At 36.5% G+C, this 23488-nt stretch overlaps 1 protein-coding gene across 2 annotated transcripts in view; it reads right to left on the bottom strand.

Annotated features, from left to right (window-relative positions):
- Positions 1-23488, bottom strand: part of LOC127839780 (splicing factor, suppressor of white-apricot homolog) — a 38053-nt gene that overhangs the window by 13851 nt on the left and 714 nt on the right. For both annotated transcript variants that reach the window (XM_052368170.1, XM_052368177.1), the window contains exons 2-10: positions 23138-23307; positions 20227-20325; positions 19639-19721; positions 19094-19331; positions 18604-18680; positions 17975-18081; positions 5843-6004; positions 3801-3996; positions 2716-2887 (exon numbers count right to left, since the gene is read on the bottom strand). In XM_052368170.1, the coding sequence (XP_052224130.1) occupies positions 2716-2887; positions 3801-3996; positions 5843-6004; positions 17975-18081; positions 18604-18680; positions 19094-19331; positions 19639-19721; positions 20227-20325; positions 23138-23307 (1304 nt within the window). The remainder of the gene's footprint in view (positions 1-2715; positions 2888-3800; positions 3997-5842; positions 6005-17974; positions 18082-18603; positions 18681-19093; positions 19332-19638; positions 19722-20226; positions 20326-23137; positions 23308-23488) is intronic.

Below are 23488 nucleotides of genomic sequence, written 5' to 3'. Positions count from 1 at the left end.
GGCTCTCGTCCTAATGCTGTAGTTAAAATATGTATTTTCTGACAAGTAAGACCCTGTTTCATTACATAAAATCTTTTTCTTTAAGCATATCTATTCCGAAAGTAGAAAGTAAATGAACCGGAAATTGTTATTGTAAATTTTACACAGCAGGTGCGCATTGTTACGCGAGACTGTGTCCCAAGTAAATATTGGCTTTTTGGTGTAAACTTTGCGCGTCCATGTTGACCGGAACCATCCGACTGCATTCACTGTAAGTATTGATTTTTAAAGAAATATTCAACCACGTAGTATAGCTTTAAACCAGTCTGAATTCCTTCTGAAAAATGTCTGGCATACGAGTGTTCCTTAAAGCGGGCGGGGACAATGTTCAAATGTCCGAAACAGAAAGCACGCGTGCATTAGAAAAAAAGAAAACTGCTTAACATTTCTTTTGTGATCAGCTGGCATGAATAACTGAGTAAGCAGAATTTAAGCAGTGATATAGGAAACTTTATTAGTCATATCAGCCCTTTGCAATCTTTATTTAACATATATTTGAAGGATGAGTGAATGTGTTTGCAGGACGAGTGAACATTTTCATGCACTCCTCCTGCAAGACGAGTGCAGTTTAGAAATATTTTTGTCCCCTGTAAAGGGAGATAATTAAACAAGGGACAAAATTGTCACAAAACCAGGTTTTCATTTTGAAAAAAAAAATCTGATAAAGGGAGAAAACTCAAACTGAACTTTTGAAATGACCAAAAAAAATTAACCCCCTTTGTAAGTTTTTTTTTTTTTTTAAATCTATTTTAAGTCATGGCGACCTTGACATTGGAGATATTGACGTGATTCTTTCGTGGGACACACCGTCCCATGATGGTGAACAAATGTGCCAAATGATTTTAACATCTCACAATGAATGACATAGTTTTGGCCAGGACAAGCTCATTTATGGCCATTTTTGACCTTTGAACTCAAAGTGTGACCTTGACCTTGGAGATATCGACGTAATTATTTCGCGCGACACACCGTCCAATGATGGTGAACAAATGTGCCAAATGATTTTAAAATCTGACGATGAACGACATAGTTATGGCTTGGACAAGCTCATTTATGGCCATTTTTGACCTTTGAACTCAAAGTGTGACCTTGACCTTGGAGATATCGACGTAATTATTTCGCGCGACACACCGTCCAATGATGGTGAACAAATGTGCCAAATGATTTTAAAATCTGACAATGAACGACATAGTTATGGCCCGGACAAGCTTATTCCGCCAGCCCGCCAGCCAGCCCGCCCGCATTCGCCAATCTAATAACCAGTTTTTTCCTTCGGAAAACCTGGTTAAAAACTTAGGTAGAGAGTCATGGTTCTTAGTCACTGTACTTCTCCTACTTGCCATCTGTTTATATTTCATGTTACAAGTAAATCCCTTTAGTAGATTTAGAGTTATGCTCCAGACAAAAATTTAATTTGAAATTAAATAAAGGAAGATAATTCCAAAACTAAGGTAGATAGGGTTATAGTTCTTAGTCACTGCACTTCCCCTACTTGCCATCTGTTTATATTTAAAGTTTCAAGTAAATCCCTTCAGTAGATTGAGAGTTATGCTCCGGACAAGAATTAAGTTCGTACGGAAGTACGGAAGGACAAACTGGCAACTATATGCTCCCCATATATACAGTGTATATATGGGGAGCATAATTACATGTGTGTGTGTGTTTGCAAGTGTGTCTCAAATAAAGACTGAAACATGCAATTATATAAACTCTCTGATTGAAATGCAAAATAAGTGAAATTAAGAATACCATAAAATTAAATCGAGTATTAACAGCTTATGAAGCTTGAGAAAAATAGCTCGTGAATATAGTTTAACATTGAGTTCATGGTCATGCATAGCTCGTGAATATAGTTTAACATTGAGTTCATGGTCATGCATAGCTCGTGAATATAGTTTAACATTGAGTTCATGGTCATGCATAGCTCGTGAATATAGTTTAACATTGAGTTCATGGTCATGCAAAGCTCGTGAATAAAGTTTAACATTTAGTTCATGGTCATGCATTTGGTAGAAACTCTCTGAAGCTTTTTAAAGGCAAAATAAGAAAGATTGGTTGTGTACGTCAATCTTTTGCGGCATAGAATAGCACAAATTATATTGTTCAAAATACTTTTGACAGATAGATTTTAAATATTTTTATCTAGCAAAAAAAAAGGTTATTATCTGAAAACCATTTTGACCACAAATATCAACATAGGATTACCTATTTCTGCAACCAATATTTTAGTTTTTTCTATATGTATTATATCCTTAAGAAAACCCTGCTATCATTTGCACAGATGATCAGACTAAGTTTCATGAAGATTTGGCAATAAATGTGGCTTTTAAAGAGTTTACAAATTCTTCTGTAATTTGATCTTATTCCTTTTTTTGACAACAAAATCACTAGAAGCAAACTCAGCCAAGATATAACTGGGACAATTGTAACATAAGTTTAATTTAAATTGGGCAATATATGCGGCCTCTAGAGTGTTCACAAGGCAAATGTTGCCAGCAGGCAACACACAGCCAACTAAAGGCAATAACAAAAGCTCACCTTAAGCATTTTGCCCTCAGGTGATCTTAAAAGTGGGCAAGACCACACTGCTTATAAATATTTTACTTACCATTTATTTATGCCCACTAAATTCATGCTTACAAAATCCTACATAAAAGAATGTGAAAAGCTGTTAACCTTCATCGCTAGATTCTTGTGTAAATGCCGGCTTCTTATCAAGTGTGGATGGAACCTCAGCGTCCTTGACCTTTCGCAGGGTGAACTTGACCCCACGGGCCAGCTGTTCTGCTCTATCAGCCTCACGCTGTTGCTCCATTTTCTTGGCAGCAGCTTGCTTCTTTTCTATCTCCTGTGAACGTAAATACTGATGGATAAGTTTTTTTTCTTCTCTGGATGGGCCCTGTGAACAAATCTTTTTATTTAGTTTTTTTTTGTTCTTTTTTGGGGGTAGCCCCCACATAGCACTATAAAAAAATGCACATAAAAATTTCATTTCAAAACCTCTATCATTGACAAAGTTTATATATTTTGAATAATTGTGACCTTGATCCAACTATCCTCATAAGCAATCACAAGCTCTGTCTGTATGGGTGTTGTAAGGCACAAACATACAGCACAGTTCCCCAATGAAAATTCAAGTTATTGAGTAGAAAACAGTTTCCTTTTTTTATAAAATTTACTTTAACATTGACCCAGGTGACCTCAAATAAAATCCAATAATAAAGGTCGCTGTGGGGTAGTGGATATGGTGTCCTCCTATAGACCGGGAGGTCATGGGTTTTATCCCTATTGTGGGAGCGTTCTTTAGATCGCCCCCAAAGATACCAAGTACTGGTTCAAGTCCCAGGAAATGGACTTGAGAGTGTTTCAAATAAGCTTTATTCTTTCCATGGAATTGAGCAAAAATAAATAGGTTTATATTAAACTGAATACAATCTAAATCTAGGAAAACCTATAAGCAACCTATACACACCATTTCAGCAAAGTATTTCCATCCAAGCTCAAGTAACTGAGTAAAATCCATTGGTTTATTTTAAGTAAAAGACATTGACCATAACTTGATTCAACCTAGCATGCGATAACAGGTCTATAAATACGATAACATGAAATTGTTTGGACTGACTGGTATGGATATCTCCAATCAAAGTCAGATGCTCCCCAGTTGGCATTGACCCAAGTCACCTAGGTCAGCAGCCAGTGTAGAAATAAGCAATAACCTAGGAGCCCAGAGTTTCATACAACTAACCAAAGATGTTACCAACCTCCTGAAACAGATGTCGTTTGAAGTCGTAGTAGGCATAGTGTGGATGCCAGGTCTCCAGGAACTGGAATCGAGGGTCATTCTTGCTCTTCACCACCATAGCAAACTCATCCCCATTCTTAGCCACGTACATGGCCATGCGGTCAATGATTGGCTGGGCATCTGGAGGGGGAGGGACTATCTCGGAGGGAGGGGACCTGGGTCAAGGACAAAAAAACAATGAAATGAGGCTAGGGCATATTTTCACACTTTAAGCATTACAGCAATGCCCCTACCAAGAAGGAACTATTATAAAACTATATAAGTATTGCTTGGAGGAAAATGAAAATATGCTGTGATGGCAAAATTTAGATTCATACAGGTTTGGAAATAAATAAGATTTTGATTATTGTTCCCAGGGCCCTCAATTTGCACTTTTTACTGCCAAATATCGGCGGCTTCCCCCATGAAAAAAGTATTCTTTTTTCCCTATTTCAGCTAAAAATTTCCCCCTCCAAAAAAACCTATGTTTCCAGCTGGTATCGTGCTATTAACCTTTGATTAAATGTACATTTATTTAAATTACATTAAAATATAGCAATTTTAAGTGTTGAATGGTTGGTGAAAAGATGTTCTGAAATTCCCCTTTTCGCCCAAAACGACGCGAAATTCCCCCCTCTAAGGGCCCCGGTCCCAATTCCCCAAAGTGTAGCAAGGGCCCTGGTTCCTCAATTACTTTTTAATCAATCATAAGTTATAACTTCATTCAATTTAGCAAAGTTCAATAATCTGGATATTTGTCAACACAATCCTATATCATAATACAAATATAAATAATTCTTCTGTATTCATCAACCAAGTTCTAAATTTAAATACAGCAGATACAAACATATTTTTGAAGCTTTCCTTCTTCAAAAATGACATTCATTTCCCGAATTCAGTACCTCAAATTATCAAAATCTTACTTCAGAACAATTTGTCAGTGTCAATTCTAGACCGCACAATTGCGCCATTAGGGCTCTCAATATCCAGGTGTATTTTTTAAATATCAAATGATATCAACTTCTCGAGAAATTTTGAGAGACGAATTACGATCGTCCATCATTTACATGTTAACCAAACAAAAGGTGGAGCGTTATTGTGTTGGAAAATGGATATTGGCCAATGAGAGCTCACACTTTGAATTAGCAATAGCACTTGTAAGCAACCAGTACCTGTAGTAAAATCATACACTAGACAAGTGCTGTAATTGCAATAAGTGCGTGGTTTTGTGACAGTTTGTTAGCATTGTTATACCTATCAAACAAATTGAACCCTACAGTCTACACACCCACAATGAAACCATTGCCATTTACTTAGAAAACTGATGGCAACTGGGTGAAATCCTCATGTATATTGTGCATATCATACATAATATTGTCAAAACATTTATTCGACATGTAAAGCGTGTTTACAAATTATCTTTGAATGCATTACACACACTTGTTAACGTTTTGTTGAATTCTCAAATTTGTAATCTGAAACACACACATAATTGTACTTATGTGACCTTAAGAAATTCAAGCTTCAAAACAACATAGCTCATGTATTTTGTGTGGATCCTTTGTTTTGTTAAAAAGCACACGAAAATCATGCTGCAAATATGATGTGGTGTCATATGCATGGGAAGTGTGGGTGTATCAATTGCTGTATCAAAACTTTGTACCACTGAGCTCTGAATGTTATGAAAGGCATATAATCAGTAAATGTTCTTTTTCATTATTTAAAAGTGAATTCAGTGCAATACTGTAGAAAGTGCCATTGTATTTTACAGCAGTTACCCTTGTATTTCACTAACCTGAAGGTAAGGAATAATGTTAAAGGTAAAACAATTAAACATTTAAACTAAACTGTATAAAAAGGTTATTTTGGAATTTTCCCCTTACTTTGGGATTCCTAGAATGTAGTAACCTTCAGTAGATACAAGCCACTTCATCTTTTCTGTATTCTATTGACTAAAGTCTTAATTCTGAGATAAAGCTGGTATATGTGGACATAATGCAAGGTTTCATATCAGACACCTACTCGTCTGGTGGTTCCTGTTTGACTGTGATGCTCCGTGGCAGTAGCACTGGTTCCAGCCCTGGGGGTGGAGGCACAGAGGATTCATAGGCAGGCTGGGGGAGCAGAAGGGCGGAGTCAGAGAGACCCGCCTCTCTCTTGACATCTGCCAGCAGCTCCTTAGCTCTGGAATCAAGAGTGTTAACAGTGGAGAGGTAAGCTCTTGTAACCATACCATATTTACCTCTCTTACACAGTTATGATTTAAGTTATGGGTTTTAATCCATGAAGTAGCAAATTCTAGAGATCTACCTAAAGTGTTTGTATACCCAAGGGTCATTTAGTACACTTAATTCTATAAGCACCATAAAACCAAGAATAAATTATCATTATTTAATACGGTATTCTACATTACATATGGTGATCTCCATACGATGTTATTTTTTTTCAGTTTTCAACATTATATCATTCATATCATGGCAGTCAATTAACCAATTCACAATTTTCCAGGAATATCTGTGTCACCCTTACAAAATGATTAACTTATGCCAGTAACTGACAACTGCCTTGTTTGAATCTCATGTAGGGAGTAAATATCCATACTAAAGATTTCATGAGCAATCCCAGCACAAGAAATGTGGCAGGGCCAAGGATCAAACCTGCAATATTCTGATTTGAAGTAGAAAGCTATACCAGGCCATGATTTTACAATACAAATTGAACATAATTATTGTTGTAAAACTACCTTATAAACAATGCAAACAAGAATCTTTTATCCTCAGCACACAATAGGAAAATAACAACATTTCAAGAACACAATTAACAATGAAACTTAAAAATAAACAACTTTTACATTAAGCCACTCCAAATTGATTTGTCGGTCTACGTTGTTTTTTTTTTAAGTTGAAGAGGTGAGCGAAAACAATTTTTTTTTTTGAAAACAGGACAATTCTCGAGCGATTGAAGAGCGAAGAATAAAAAATATATCAAATTTTGATAAAAAATATTGCATTAACAAGAGATACAGATTTAAACAGCCATAGTTTACATGCAAATCAATTCTTGTACACAGAAAAGAAGCTATGTACAAACAAGCAATAATATATCTACGAGTAACATACTTTTCAAATAAAAATGCACTTAAATTAGGTTTCAGCACTTAAACTTTAAAATGTAGAACACAAGTCTAAAGCTAGTGTTTTCATATTAGGAATAGCATTAATTGTAAGTTTTAATTAATCTTCTAATGCAATTGATTTTGCATCCGTTAAAGCTTCCGATATGATTTCATGTTGGACGATGCTATAGAAACAGCAAATTGACTTTAAACGCTATGAGGTCGATGTATATCGACCTCATATTTATAGAAGTAAGTTGCATATGACCTTTGATCACGAAATATAACCATATGATTATCATTGAAGTGAAGGACACATATCTACCTACTGCTGCTTATATTTGTTTGAAGGTTTAAACAGAGAAAGCTGTGAAAAGGTATACCATGTTGCAAGCTGTGAAAAGGTAAACCATGTTGCAATAGCACTTGAAGAGGGACAAACATCAAAATGATATTGACAGATAGTCGGACAAAAGCCACGCATATAATCCATTGTCGCTACCTTATTTTAAAAGGGGCATATCAATGGATAGTACGGTATTGTATTTTTCTGCAATAAATTTATATATTACAACAAACTTTTGATGTTTCTGAAATACATATACCTAGCTGTAAAACATGTTCCGTCGACCATGTACTTTAATACTTAGAAAACATTGTCCCTGTGACTCTTTTAGAACCAGCCTTTAATGATTTTATGTTTATTTTTTGTTCACTTAAAATTGTGTTATAGGAAAAATTTGCCTACATATAAGGAAATACCGTCTATATGCCCATTTAATGAAGAAAATGCATACAAAATCTTACGTCATGTTTCCTGATGTTGTTTCAAATTGAACATGCTTCAACGGTATCTGCTGATAGTTGCATGTTCGAACGTGAACAAACACATTCAAATAAGTCACAGAACGACGCAGATGTGTTTATATTTATAAGGGTTGGCTGCAGCAACTTTTCACCGAAATTTGTTAAAACTGTCACGACAGCGAGCCATTTTTTTCTGGTCGTAACGAAACACTATACCAGTATTTGGCCTTCGTTTTCAGCGTCAAAATCGTTTATGCGATATATTTTTTTCACAAATTAAAAAAAAACACACATGCGCTATGGTTACAGAAGGAAACAAAAATGAGTGCGAGCATTAAATTTATTTATTTATTTTTTTCCGTTTTTAAACAAAAGGGCCTGAAATGCCCAAAGTCGCTCACCTGAGATAATAAGATATTATTGGGACAAATCTTCTGACCAAGTTTCACGAAGATCGGAAAATAAAGGTGGCCTCTAGAGTGTTAACAAGGTTTTACTATATCCATATAAGGAAAAATGCCCCGCCCCCTGGCAGCCATGTTTTTCAACCAATCGGCATCATTTTTGAACTCATCCAAGATATTATCGGGATGAATCTTCTGACCACGTTTAATGAAGATCGGACAGTAAATGTGGCCTCTAGAGTGTTAACAAGATTTTACTTTAGCCATATAAGGAAAAATTCCCCGCCCCTTGGAAGCCAATTTTTTCAAGCAAACATAATTATTTTCGAACTCGTCCAAGATATCATTGAGACCAATCTTCTGACCACATTTCGTGAAGATTGGACAATAAATGTGGCCTCTAGAGTGTTAACAAGGTTTTACTATAACCATATAAGGAAAATGCCCCGCCCCTGGTGGCCATGTTTTTAAAGCAACCAAAACCATTTTCAAACTCATCCAAGATATCATTGGGACAAATCTTCTGACCAAGTTTCATGATGATCAGAAAGCTAGAGTGTTAACAAGGTTTAACTATGGCCATATAAGGAAAATAGCCCAGCCCCTGTGGTGGCCATGTTTTTCAACCAACCGGCATCATTTTTGAACACGTCCAAGATATTATTAGGATGAATCTTCTGACTGAGTTTCATGAGATCAGACTATAAATGTGGCCTCTAGAGTGTTAACAAGATTTTACTATAGCCTTATATAGCCATATAAGGAAGAATGCCCCGCCCCTTGGCGGCCATGTTATTCCAGCAAACATAACCATTTTCATACTCATCGAAGATATCATTAAGACAAATCTTCTGACAATATTTCATCAAGATTGGACAATAAATGTGGCCTCTAGAGTGTTAACAAGGTTTTACTATAGCCATATAAGGAAAAATGCCCCGCCCCCTGGCGGCCATGTTTTTCAACCAACCGGTATCATTTTCGAACTCGTCCAAGATATTATTGGGATGAATCTTCTGACCAAGTTTCATTAAGATTGGACAATAAATGTGGCCTCTAGAGTCTTAACAAGATTTTACTATAGCCATATATACATGTAGCCATATAACGAAAAATTCCCCGCCCCTTGGCAGCCATGTTTTTCAAGCAAAGGTTACCATTTTTGAACTCATCAAAGATATCAGTGGGACAAATCTTCTGAGCAAGTTTCATGAAGATGGGAACATAAATGTTGCCTCTAGAGTGTTAACAAGGTTTTACTAAAGCCATATAAGGAAAAATGCCCCGCCCCCTGACGGCCATGTTTTTCAATCAACTGGCATCATTTTCGAACTCGTCCAAGATATTATTGGGATGAATCTTCTGACCAAGTTTCATGAAGATCAGACAATAAATGTGGCCTCTAGAGTGTTAACAAGATTTTACTATAGCCATATAAGGAAAAATGCCCTGCCCCTTGGCAGCCATGTTTTTCAAGCAAACGTAACCATTTACAAACTCATCCAAGATATCATTGAAACCAATCTTCTGACAAAATTTCATGAAGATTGAACAATAAATGTGGCCTCTAGAGAGTGAACAAGGCAAATGTTGACGCCGCACAACGGACAACGCACGACGGACAAAAGGCGATCACAAAAGCTCACCATGAGCATGTTGTGCTCAGGTGAGCTAAAAATAGGTGCGGCAAATCCGACGACCAACAAATCAATTTGGAGTGGCCTTATCAGTGTAAAAGCTACAAATAAACAGCATTATGTCATAGTGACTTTAAAACCAAAACAATGCCCCGCTTTAATTCCACACCTTTATTACAATCACTATTAGCAAGGGAGCATGCCTAAACTTGAGCTTAGTGGGTTTAAGTGAAGTTAGTTGGAACTTCCTTCCAAGATGAGGTTGTTTTTGGATTTTCGTGAAGGAGAAGCAGGTATTTTCATTCCCCTTATCATTGACACATATTTGTATGAGCATTCATTTAATTATCCATTCCCTCTATTTATAGCAAAATGCAAATTTAACAGTAACAGTCATGTGTTGAAAGTTTATTATTTGTTCAACATGTTACGAAAAAATAAGTTATAACAAGCAAATTCGTTGAATTGATATCCCCCACCAAACTAGAGCTTTGTCACAGATGTAAGCATTTTTTCAAGATACAAAGGGCCATAACTCCATTATTAACGGATGGTGTACAATGCCATTTGGCATGCATCACCAAGTTTCAATGAAATCGGCCAAAGCACTTCCAAGATATGGCTCCGAACACAAAAGTGCCGGACGGAAGGACGGACGGACAACGCCAAAACAATATCCCTCTGCCTTTAACGGGGGAAAACAAGAGCTGTCTCCATAGGAAGACATATGCCCCTGAAAAACCTTCTCGAAACCTAAGGGCAGATTTTGAAACCTAAACACGGACCCTAAGTTCAAGGTCAAGGTCAAAGGGGTCAAAATTTGTGTGCGTATGGAAAGGCCTTGTCCATATACACATGCAGGTCACATCTGAAGCGACAGAAGTTATGAGCATTTTTTTAAAACCTAAACGCAAAAGTGTGACAGACAGACATACAGACAGAAATGCAATCACTATATGCTCACCTTCGGGGGCATAAAAAGAGGACAAATCTTGTTCAAAAGAAGATTGACATATAAAACAGAAACTTGTTAAATTGTAAATAGTAGTCATTATAACTGTTTCAGTTTGTATAAATATGTCCAGTGAATCAAATTTTCAAAGTTTTGTTGGTCTAATGCCTATTGAAATTGAGTACTCTTGCTTTTCAGATGTGACATCTTGATACCAGGTAAGCAACACGCATAGTGAATAAACTTTGCGGGTGTGTATGGAACTATAAGCGTGGTGAAACAAGCTTTAAATAAACAGTTTTGGCATGGATATATTGGGAATTGAATAAGGTTAATAATAATTGTTTATAGCAGAATTGTTTGCATTAATTCAGAAAGTATTTTTCTTGTTTTCTTATCCGCTCCATACAAGACGATATTTGATATTTTATTTCGAAAATGTTATTAAATTTCAGTATGAAGGGTAAAGTGTTTGTAATAAAGTCACAAATCATACTAAACAAAACTGATCTTTGCAAACTACGAAGATACAAATTTCTGACTTAAGGGCAAAATAGACTCAAAGGCAAGTTCCCTTCTTTACTCGGTAATTAATTTTGAAATCTACATCAATGAGTCCCTGAGACTCGCATATTTTGAAACAATGGGTCCAAACTGAAAACAATTGGTCCCAGATTGTATCTTTGTATATTCATTACAAATAATCTACTTAACATTATACGCCTTAGCCAAGGGCTCTTTTATGCAATTTTACAGCTAAAAACAGAAATAGGTTAATAGCAAGGAAAATCTTTATTTGTTTTACTTTTAATAACAATAAGTGAAAAATATAAGTGATAACATCTTAATCAGAGAACTTTTAACATCTTTAACAATTTGGACTGACTAGAAATTTAATAAATTGGATGACTAGTGTTTATAATTTTTTGGTCAAAATTAGCCCTTTCAAACAGTGTGACAAAAAACAATTTCTCCTTTGGTCAAAAGGTTTACACCTTCAATACAGATTTAGTGGAACAACACTCGAACTGTATTTATAGCTCAGCAGATTAAGTCTATATATCAAGAAATCTTTTAGTTTGTGATGCAAGCACCAAATTTGGCACATATACTCTTCAGTAACTATAGATTTGATAAAGCACATAAGCCAATACAAAATTTCAAAATGGCGTCCGTTTTCAAGATAGCCGCCATCAGGATTGAAAAATGAAAAAAAAGAAACAAAATCTCTGTAAGGTATTACTGCTGTGAATATTACTTGATTTTGATTTCGTACACAACAATTTGACTAGTTTGAATTTAAATTCAGACATTGTTAAAGTTTAATATAGTACACACAAATCCAACATGGCTTCAAAAATGGTCGCCAAGATGGCCGCAGAAACCTATTTATGATCATAGCTACGTAACTATCCACTCAAATTTGATGAATTTGGTGTCTATACCCAGGTTTCAGGGGGCAAAGAACACATTTATTTCGTCAGACAAAGTGTAAGTTAATAATGTCACACAGAAATCCAACATGGTGTCCAAAATGGCTGCCAAGATGGCCACAAAACTTATTAATGATCATAACTATGTTGCTTTCCACTCAATTTTAGATCTAGATTTTGGTGTCTATAGATAGGTTTCAGGGGGCAAAGAACACATTAACGTCATCAGACATTTTTTAAGTTTATTATATATCACACAAATCCAAAATGGCCGCCAAAACCTATTTATGATCATAAAATATGACTATGTAACTGTCCACTCAAATTTGCTTAATTTGGTGTCTATACCCAGGTTTCAGGGAGAAAATAACACAAAAATATCACATTTATATCATCAGACAAAATGTAAGCTAATTATGTTACACAAGCATCCAACACGACGACCAACATGGCCATTAACACAATACGAAGGACCACAAGTCCATAACTTGTTACTCAAAAGTTATGGTTGTTATGTAAAACGCCATAGTTAAGGAGACAAGGACCACTTTAATCCAGTTGAGGTTATCATTAAGAAGTTGAATAATCAGAAACTCCAATTTATGACATTTGGAAGAGAGAATGAACTAGCACATTACTTCAAAATAGGATCAGGTTTTACTAGCTTTTGTAGACTTCATTTTTTTACCTTTGCTGAAAATCATTGAATATTAATTACAGCCTGAATGAGCATGAGTTATTCCAAAAGGTTAATATTATACACTTTGTGTTCCTTTGACTATTTATTTACATCAAAGCAGAAGTAGATGGTCTTATTGTCCCTTTTGGAGTAATGCAGGATCTAGATGAGCAAATCTGTATCCTCGCCCACCAACTGTGTGGTGCTACGACGGGATCGTTATACTGTTTCTTTAACAATTTCAACGTCTGCATCTACTGAAGACAGAACAACATAGCATCCCATTTAAGGCAGAGTTGTGCTGATCAGAGCAATCATGCCGGCCATGTTTCTGTCATGAGACAAAAAGTCTTCCTTTTTTACATGAGCATTCTGTTTCTTTGCTGAAACTCACAATATGATTCACGTTTGTTTCATCGTCTCAGGTGCTTGTTGTCTTTGTTATAATGATCGCCTTCGTAGCCATCGAACCCCACTGTCGCTTGCCCGTAATGCATTTTCTATGAATCTACATAAGACTCAGCTATTGCGTTATATAAGTTGCCCTTCTCCATGGTCAAGGATTCAGCAAAGTGCCACTATCATGCATCTGTTTCATGAATACAGTTCATCATAGCCTCACATGATGTGTCTATAGCATACTCTCAAATTGCCTGTGCGATCTGAGGCTTATCTGCTGTACACAGTATGTTCTTGGTTTCAAAGAAGGCAGCAGGATGGGAGCTCAGTTTAAAAGACAATACGACTGCAAGGGAAGGATCTCCAGATTTTGACACCACCAGGAAACACTGAAACAGAAGAGCAGGATAAAAGGCACGGTCAGAAGCAATCTTAACAGCCAAGGTATTCCCAAGAGCCTTGGCTCTGTATTGTCTCGTGAATTTATAAGCAAAGACCGACTTTTCTAGGATATCTCTTATGATCGTTTTCCCAACCGCCTCAACTGCATGAACATTCACATCTGACCCAACCACTATCTTATTGACCATGTTTCTCAGAGTAGGGTTAGCTGTGTATGGAGAGCAGGTTGTAATCTGTGTCTGCATTTTCTATAAAAAATCCCCTTTGCTGATGCACGCCTCAGTTGAATCTTTGTGTTGTGGAATTAAAGTGTAGGTCAGATCTGTGAAATCCTGCATCCCTCTGTTGTGCTCGGATGATGCAGATAGGGTCCAAGGGGTTTGCATTTCCTCGGCCATTTCACTGCCGCGAGTAAGACCACATGTGCTCTATAAACACATCATCAGTGTGTGCTCAATGACAAGATCACGTCCTAGCCTAGCATAGCACTGATGGCTCCTATGAACAACGCGAAAACAAATACCGATAAACATCTGGGTGCGTTTCCTCTAGGTCGTTTATTTGCAGCAAAGAAGGATAGCAAATCGGGCACTGCCTGCTAATGCATCAGCCAATACCCAGTACGATATGCTTTACTCAACACCCTTGAATTGTTAATCATAAGCTGATAATTCAGCAATACTATTCTTGTCTTTGAGGTCTGGGCAAGTTCATGTTTCTTCTTCTCTGTAACCCTCTCGGGTTTTATATAAATCGCATAACATATCATCTGCTTGCATCATTTTGCCCATAAGAAGGGAAGAGTACAAATCCTTTGCATGATCCAGCAGTATCTGAATGTCTGGATCTTCCTGGGTCATTTCAGCTGTAAGCTGGCTGTTTATGCACTTCACCCCCCACCCCCCCCCCCCCCCCCCCCCCCGCAAGTCTATACGTTTATGAAACGTCCCTAGTTCTAATCAACACTTTAAACTACTTTTTTCAGTGCTTCTAGTGGGTTATATTTAATAATACTCTAACACTATGTTCTACAGTGGTGTATGTTCCAGCTGGTATCAGCGGATTTATGAAGAATATGAGAAAATAAGGACTTTTAACGCTCAAGAAAAAAGTGGTATATAAGGTAAAAAAATGTGTTAATTTACTCTTTTTGAAAGTTTTCATTAAAACTGGTTCATGTATCACTGAATTATATGTTATTTTAGTTGTGCATATTGTTCCAAACTATATATAGAATGCTTATATAAGGAATTATTATTTTACAATACCCCACCCACTTCTGACCATTTCAGAAAGTGATATGTCCTTAATTGAGTGTTTGATTATTCAATTAACAGTTTGAAGCCAAGGAGAACTCATAACTGATTGTAGTTATCATATTATCCCGAGTCTCCAGATTCCCCGATACATACGTTTCAACTGTCTCAATCGCATACATGCAACTTCTCCCATCTTTATCCATTACTCAATAATCCCATATATGCCCGTTTGCAATTTTCGAAAGTATCAAATGAATTTCCTCATATGATTCTATTTAAAGATTTGATGAAATAAGCGCCCAATCAGGACAGTTGTATTGCAACATGTGTAAATCATCTGACATGGTTTGCACGCACCGTGTACAGCTATTTTAGGTTACAACTTCTACATGAAATAAATGAATTTCTTTGTTCTGATAAAAAGCGCGCGAAATTTGGCGTGGGTCAGATAGGTGGAGCGATCAAAATCATCGGTTCGATATGACGTGAAATTATCTGAAAGCTTGGAAATAATAAATCTGTTTTTAACATTTTTAATTGTTGTTATTTCATTTTCAAGCACTTTTCCAGCCAAATTCAAGCACTTTCTAAGTACTTTTCAAGGCTATGGTTAAAAATATGCACTTTTAAGCACTCCAGATCGTTTTTAAGCACTTTTCAAGATAAACCTTGATTTTCAAGCACTTTTCAAGGTCTGTGCGAACCCTGTCATAGGCACGAATTTCAATGACAATTGCAGTCCAGGGTACTGTATTTTCTGGTGCAAGAAACGCATCATTCCCTGCAAATTCAGTGTTGCCTGAAGCTGAAAAATATCGATCCTCTTGTAAAAATCCAAAATCACGGCAGGTCCATACTATGGCGTTTCACATAACAAGCATCACGTTAAGAGTAATGGACTTGTGGTCCTTCGTAATGTGCCGTTTGATGCCATGTGAGATTTCTGTGTAACATAATACACTGAAACTATGTCTGACAATTGTAATGTGTTCTTTGCCCCTCGAAACCTCAGTTAGACACCAAAATCATCAATTGTGAGTGGAAAGTTACAAAGTTATGATCATTAATAGATTTTGGTGGCCATCTTGGAGGCCATTTTGGACGCCATATTGGATTTGTGTGTAATATTATAAACTTAAACTATGTCTGATGATCTTAATGTGTTCTTTGCCCCTTGAATCTATGTATAGCCACCAAAATAATAAAATTTGAGTGGATATTTACATAGTTATGATCATTAATAGGGTTTTGCGGCCATCTTGGCGGCCATTTTAGACACCATGTTGGATTTGTGTGTACTATTGTAAACTTAAACAATGTCTGATGATCTTTATGTGTTCTTTGCCCCTTGAAACCTAGGTATAGACACCAAATTCATCAAATTTGAGTGGATAGTTACATAGTTATGATCATTAATATGTTTTGGTGGCCATCTTGGCAGCCATTTCGGACCCCATGTTGGATTTGTGTGTAATATAATAAACTTTAACAATGTATGATGATCTTAATGTGTTTTTTGCCCCTTGAAACCTATGTATAGCCACCAAAATAATAAAATTTGAGTGGATATTTACATAGTCATGATTATTATAGGTTTTGGTGGCCATCTTGGCGGCCATTTTGGACGTCATGTTGGATTTGTGTGTACTATTGTAAACTTAAACAATGTCTGATGATCTTCATGTGTTATTTGCCCCTTGAAACTTAGGTATAGACAACACATTCATCAAATTTGATTGTATAGTTACATAGTTATGATCATTAATAGGTAATTGGCGGCCATCTTGGCGACCATCTTGAAAAAAAAAAAAACTTTCTGGAGGTCCGATTGTGGTAAACTTTTGATATGTTTTAAAGGAACTTCTACCTTACCAAGATCAGTTAAAATACCCTTTGTAGCAATTTTTTGGTGGTTGAAGATATTTTTGTTCATATATTGACCTACTAGTACTTCTTGCGGCCATCTTGAAAAAAATGCTGCCATTTTAAATTTTCAAGTGGCTAACGTGCTTTTTGAAGAAAGGGGTACCTAAAGGTAATTTATGCCAAATTTTATGCTTGCATCACTAAGTGAAAGATTTTTTTAAATAATCAGCGCAGCTATTAAGGTGTAAAGCCTTCTCGCCTTGTTTTTTCTCCAAACAGGGAGCGCTTTTTCCACAAATTCATTCCGGGCAAAATTGAACAACATCACTCTCATAAGTTTGTCTTGTTTCCCTACAGTTAACCTGTTACTGAATTTGGTCAAGACTTTATTCTGTACAGAAAACCCCCTCTCACATCCTGCAGCATGAACAGCAGATGTCTGTGTTGTTATATGTACTTACATTCTACATTTCATAGGACGGAATACTGTACGATCTGTATCACTATTATGTATGTACCGTATAAAATTAAAGGTGCTATTTATTTCAGAACTTGCAAATTTTTGTCACTTTAGAAAAATAACAATGCTCAATTAATCCAGAAAAGTATAATAACATCGCTTTACTATGTAAATAATAACTGTCTGCGCTCACAACAGACAAACGCAAACTGTGTTTTCCGCCGTTTATTCTTCACATTTAAACTACATGGTTATCATCAAGGCTGCATTATAATTAAATATCTACACAGCGAGTTTAAATTAATGAGGATCAATTTTGAAAACCTTTTTGGGTTGCATTTTCTTTGTTTACCATCCGGGACAGCCAATGAAACGTCCAACAAACTTTTAATAAAACGCAGTAACAGATTGGATAATTGATATATTTCAACCAATCAAAATACGCGTACTACATTCCGAATGTAGCAATGTGACTTTCGTTCTAATTTTCAAAACGGTATTGACATGTGTTTCGCTTTTTTCCACAAATGGAACTTGGTATCATGTACAACTTTGACGATGTTGAAAATCGGAGTTTTTAAACAATGCGTCCTGAGAACGCTTATGTTTGAAAATGATGCGTCCCCAGAAAAAAAGTGCGTCTGGCACGCAGGACGCACGGCAAAATGAATCACTGTTTACTTTCACATAACATTTTGATGCTGTAAATAAAATTACAAAGTCATTATCCTCACAGCTTACTTGTTTTTCTCCTCATGTTCCTTGTTCACTCGACTAAAGGACTGCAGCAGCTGGCCATATGACGTTTCACTTATCTCAACCTTTAGTAGTGGCACTGGTTTGATGGGCTGAAGAAACAAAAGAGGGTGTCCAAAAACTTAGAGTTATCATGGTATACTTAAATTGCCTGACAAACTGGAACTTTTAATACATCACAGAATATAAGCCAAAAACTTGAACAACAGGGCTTAATGCATGTGTATTAAGTGTCAGAAATGAGCCTGAGCAGTCCACACAGGCTCATTAGGTACAACACTTTCCTTTTAAATGAAATATTCTTTAATATTTAAAGGCAGTTTATTCTAATTGAGATAATCTAGTAAAGGCGGAAACAGTGTTCTGAAGCACCGGCAGCCGGCACTCCACCGGTTGCTAACAATCTTGTCTCCAAATACATTTCGTCCAAATATCAATTCAAACAGTGTAAAAAAGCATGTTTTAGGTCTGAGTTGCTGGCTAATTTAAAAACAAAACTGGCTACTCAAATTTTAAAGAGCAATGGCAGATTTCATACATTATTTAACGCCTGTGCATTAAGCCCTTTTTTCCAGATAAGGGCACATATATAAGAGATTCACGGTGCATCATACCTCACGAGCAGGCGAATCTCGACTTGACATCAGGGTTGGGTGCAGATAACCATGACTTCCATCATTGTGATCACCACCTACAGAGGTAAATTTTGTTGTAAAATAACCCGCCACAATTATTTTGAACAGAAAGAAAATAAAAAGGTATAATAAATGATTTCTTCGAGAGAATGTTTGAAGTTTCAAATGTTTATTCAGGGAAACTCATTTAGAAATGTCAAAAATAGACCTTGCCCATAGCTTTTATTTACAGAAATTTTAAAGGGACAACTTTTAATGCATATGCATTAAACCCCTCTTTCCCACAGCATGGCTCAAATAATTGACAAAGCCTACAGCCAATCAGAAAGCAGGTACTTGCGTGCGGAAATATCTAGTAAATATGTTTAATGTACACAATACTGTACACAATATTCTACAAACTTCCTCTTCTGTGGGAAGGGAATAGGAACATTGACAAGCAAGTATTTTGTTCTCTTCAATGACTCACTTTCATTTAGCGAGTCTTCTCGTTCCAATTTTACTGGCGATGGTGGGATGTACTTTTTGGACTTGATCATTTTCACCAGGTGTTTGTAGTACAGATGGAGAATGTTCTCAAAGTGCATGAACTGGAAGGACTGGTTGTTTGCCTGCTTTGTTTTCATCACTATCTCCATCTGGACGCCGTGCTCTGCTATGAACTTGGCTGTTTTCTCAATAATTGCATTTTCCTTGACAGTTGCAGGCTGTTAAAAAAGAAATTAAATATATGAAAATATATGAAAATATTTATTTAAACAAAAGCCCTACTAACTTGCACATACAAGGATTTTCATTAATTTATAAAACGTTTAAGCATGAATTTTGTTGCAAATGTGTAATTGATATTATTTAGTCTTTAGCAATTTGTTTAAAAAGTACAACCGAAAAAACTAAACAATGATAAAACAACTCCTGTTGTAAAAATCTCTACTTCAGTGTGGGCTTTCTTTACCATTTAAAATAAATACAGCCAGCATTAACAGTTGCCATAACAACACTGGAATTACTCACAATCTGCACACCAGCTGGGACCTGCAGCTCTGGTGCTGGAACAAAAGGCATGTCCTCTGGGCTCAACTTCTGCGCCTCTGCAACTACAAACATCAGGGAAACAATTACAGTCCTGTACAAGACTGTGAACCCAGATGTATTCATGTTTGTGCATTTGTTGTGAATAATGTGCCTTGCATAGTTTATTTGTTTGTGTTTTACTGTTTGGCAATTGGTTCCTTGCCATAAATAAAGGACCTCATTGTATAACAAGGCTTCTCTCCAGCTTGTGCAACTGAAGTTTGGCATTATAAGTTTTTGTACATTATGGACATGCTTTAATCACATCACTTGTACATGATGACTATATTCTGATCAGTGTCCAAATGCATGGATATAAATGAAGTGCATATAAAAAAGTGGGCTACTACTGTTGTCTTTTGGCATCTTTAAATATTGTCTCTCTAAACATCGCTCATACAACATTTATTTTATATAAAAATGTTATTAAAATAACCTACCAATAAAGGATAAATATTTTATAAACATAAATTACAAACATGTTACATTCAACATATGCATTATATGTTTATCATATGATATCCATACCTGGATCAGCATTTTGCAGTTGGCCATATGAGTCGTAACTGAACCCCACAGCCTTGTAACCTTCTGAGAGTGATTCGTAGTAGCGCTTCCATTCTTCTTCTGCAAACAAAATGTCAGTTACAATTTAATACAAGAGATTGCTAAGCAATATTGTCCCCTACCGGTGAAACACCACCATTGTCAGTAAAAAAAATTTTTTTTTAATTTGTTGCAATAGCAACCAAAATTCTTGAAGTAGGAACAAAATGAAATGATGTGCATTATCTCCATATTGCCAAATATCCATATTTCAAGTTTCATGAAAAAATATGAAGAACTTTTAAAGTTATCGCAGGATCCAGACAAGAGCACCGCATAACGGGTGCCACGCTCGGCTGCGGGAGCCTCTAAAAAACAAAAAAATCTGACAAGCTTTCATTTATTAAAAACTGCTCCCGCAGCCGAGCGTGGCACCCGTTATGCGGTGCTCTTGTCTGGATCCTGCGATAACTTTAAAAGTTCTTCATATTTTTTCCTTGACCTTTGACCTAGTGACCTGAAAATGGGTGTGGGATGTATCAAGGTGCATCTAGTATTCTACATATGAAGTTTCAAAGTTGTAGGTTATAGCACTTTGATTTTAGAGCCAATGTTCAAAACCTTGACAAAATGTTTTAGCACGACGCGGACTACACGAAACGACGAGCTGGCTATGACAATACCTCGGTTTTTTCCCCAAAAACAGCCGGGCTATAAACCACCATTTTCAGCAGTATTTCTAGTCTATTTGTTGCCAAGGCAACCAGAATTCTTGACGTAGAAACATAATGAAATGACATGCATAATCTCCATATTGCCATCCATCCGTGTTTCAAGTTTCATGAAAAACAAGACATGTGTTCGTCAGAAACACAATTCCCCCTTTTGCGCCGCTTTGAAAAAAAAATAATATTTTTTTTACCTTTGAACTTCCACAACTCAAGATGTGCAGCTTCATGAGAACGCCGCTTTGATTTTTTTTTTACCTTTGACCTTGAAGGATGACCTTGACCTTGACCTTCCACCACTCAAAATGTGCAGCTTCATGAAAACGCTGCTTTGAATTTTTTTAATTTTTTTTTACCTTGAAGGATGACCTTGACCTTGATATTTCACCAAGTTATGGCCAACGTTAAAGTTTTCAGACGGACAGACACCATTAATTTGACATTTGACCTTGAAGGATGACCTTGACCTTTCACCACTCAAAATGTGCAGCTCCATGAGATACACATGCATGCCAAATATCAAGTTGCTATCTTCAAAAGTGAAAAAGTTATGACCAATGTTAAAGTTTTTTTCGGACAGTATGTCAGTCAGTCTGTCCGTCTGTCCAAAAACTAACTTTAACATTGGCCATAACTTTTTCACTTTTGAAGATAGCAACTTGATATTTGGCATGCATGATACTGACATACAGTTCAACTGCTATATGCCACCCTACGGGGGGCATAAACAATTTTTTTAGGGTGGGGGGGGGTCTAGTGTGAGGGTGTGGTGGTCATTTATTAGATGATCTTTTATTTAAAAAATAAATGAGGGGGGGGGGGGGAGATTCGGGGGGTGGGGCGTGGGGGATGGTTTGGGTGGAGTCTATTGTGGTATGTCGGGTAAGAGTTGTTTTGTCAATGTATCAATCGAATCTAATCATAAATAAAGAAGTTATGGCAATTTTTAGCAAAATTTAATTATTTGACCTTGAGAGCCAAGGTCATTCAAAGGTCAAGGTAAAATTCAACTTGCCAGGTACAGTACCCTCATGATAGCATGAAAGTATTTGAAGTTTAAAAGCAATAGCCTTGATACTTTAGAAGTAAAGTGGATCTAAACACAAAATGTAACCATATATTCAAAGTTACTAAGTCAAAAAAGGGCCATAATTCTATAAAAATGACAACCAGAGTTATGCAACTTGTCCTTTACTGTCCCCTTATGATAGTTTGCGAGTGTTCCAAGTATGAAAGGAATATCTATGATACTTTAGGGGTAAAATGGACCAAAACACAAAACTTAATCAAATTTTCAAGTATAACGGGCCCATAATTCCGTCAAAATGCCAATCAGAGTTACATAACTTTGCCTGCACAGTCCCCTTACGATAGTAAATAAGTGTTGCAAGTATGAAAGCCATAGCTTTGATACTTTAGGAAAAAAGTGGACCTAATCACAAAACTTAACCAAATTTTCAATTTTCTAAGTATAAAAAGGGCACATAATTCTGTCAAAATGCCAGTCAGAGTTACATATCTTTGCCTGCACAGTCCCCTTATGATTATTAGTAAGTGTTGCAAGTATGAAAGCAAAAGCTTTGCTACTTAAGGAATAAAATGGACCTAAACACAAAACTTAACCAAAATTTTCCATTTTCTAAGTACAAAAAGGGCACATAATTATGTCAAAATGCAAGCCAGAGTTATCTAACTTTGCCTGCCCAGCCCCCTCATGATAGTTAGTAAGTATACCAAGTTTGAATGCAATAGCATTGATACTTTATGAGAAAAGTGGACCTAAACGCAAAACTTAACTGGACGGCGACGTTCAGTGGACCAACGAAATCCACGAAAATTCGTACCACACAAAATTTAATGGTTTTACAGTACCAGGACAAATAGGGGTAAATTTCTGGTATGCAGAGGAAACTATAACAATATTGGTTCTCAAATGCTCACTCACCTGACCCCCCCTCCCCCACCCTGCCTTCAAAAAAACGAATTAATACTTATCTCAAAATCAACCCTGCACAGCACAAATCCAAAATTCCGAAATAATCCAGAATATTGACACCCCTGTATTCTACAGGCTTGACCAGACTCCTTTTCCCAAAATGGCTAGAAAACAGTCTGTGATTAAGATGACAACATTTCTACTTTGTTAAAAACTGCCAGGGCTTTACCTTCATACATGGTCTTCTCAGCCATGTCAGTGTGCAGCTCCAGGTACCTTTCCTCGTCACAAAGTTTCTCTATGTTAGCTTCATCCGCGCTCAACTCCATATCTGTCTGTCCTTTCAAGTTATCAGCATCGTGAGGTCGGAGGTCATACAAATGCCCCCTGCCGTCGTATCTGTTGACAAGCAAGAAGCAGTGAGCGCAAGAAAATTATGTTATGTTCAATCTCCTGAAATTATATAAAATACGATATATACATACTGCATATGTATGAACATTTAATGACAATATATGTAGCATTTTTTTAAGCAAGAATTCAAAAGAAACATATTGTAAGCATTGATGTCATATTGAAG

The sequence above is a fragment of the Dreissena polymorpha genome, chromosome 1 (genome assembly GCF_020536995.1).
Source record: "Dreissena polymorpha isolate Duluth1 chromosome 1, UMN_Dpol_1.0, whole genome shotgun sequence".
Classification (NCBI taxonomy): Eukaryota; Metazoa; Mollusca; class Bivalvia; order Myida; family Dreissenidae; genus Dreissena; species Dreissena polymorpha.
This window is presented reverse-complemented; position numbering and strand designations above follow the sequence as displayed.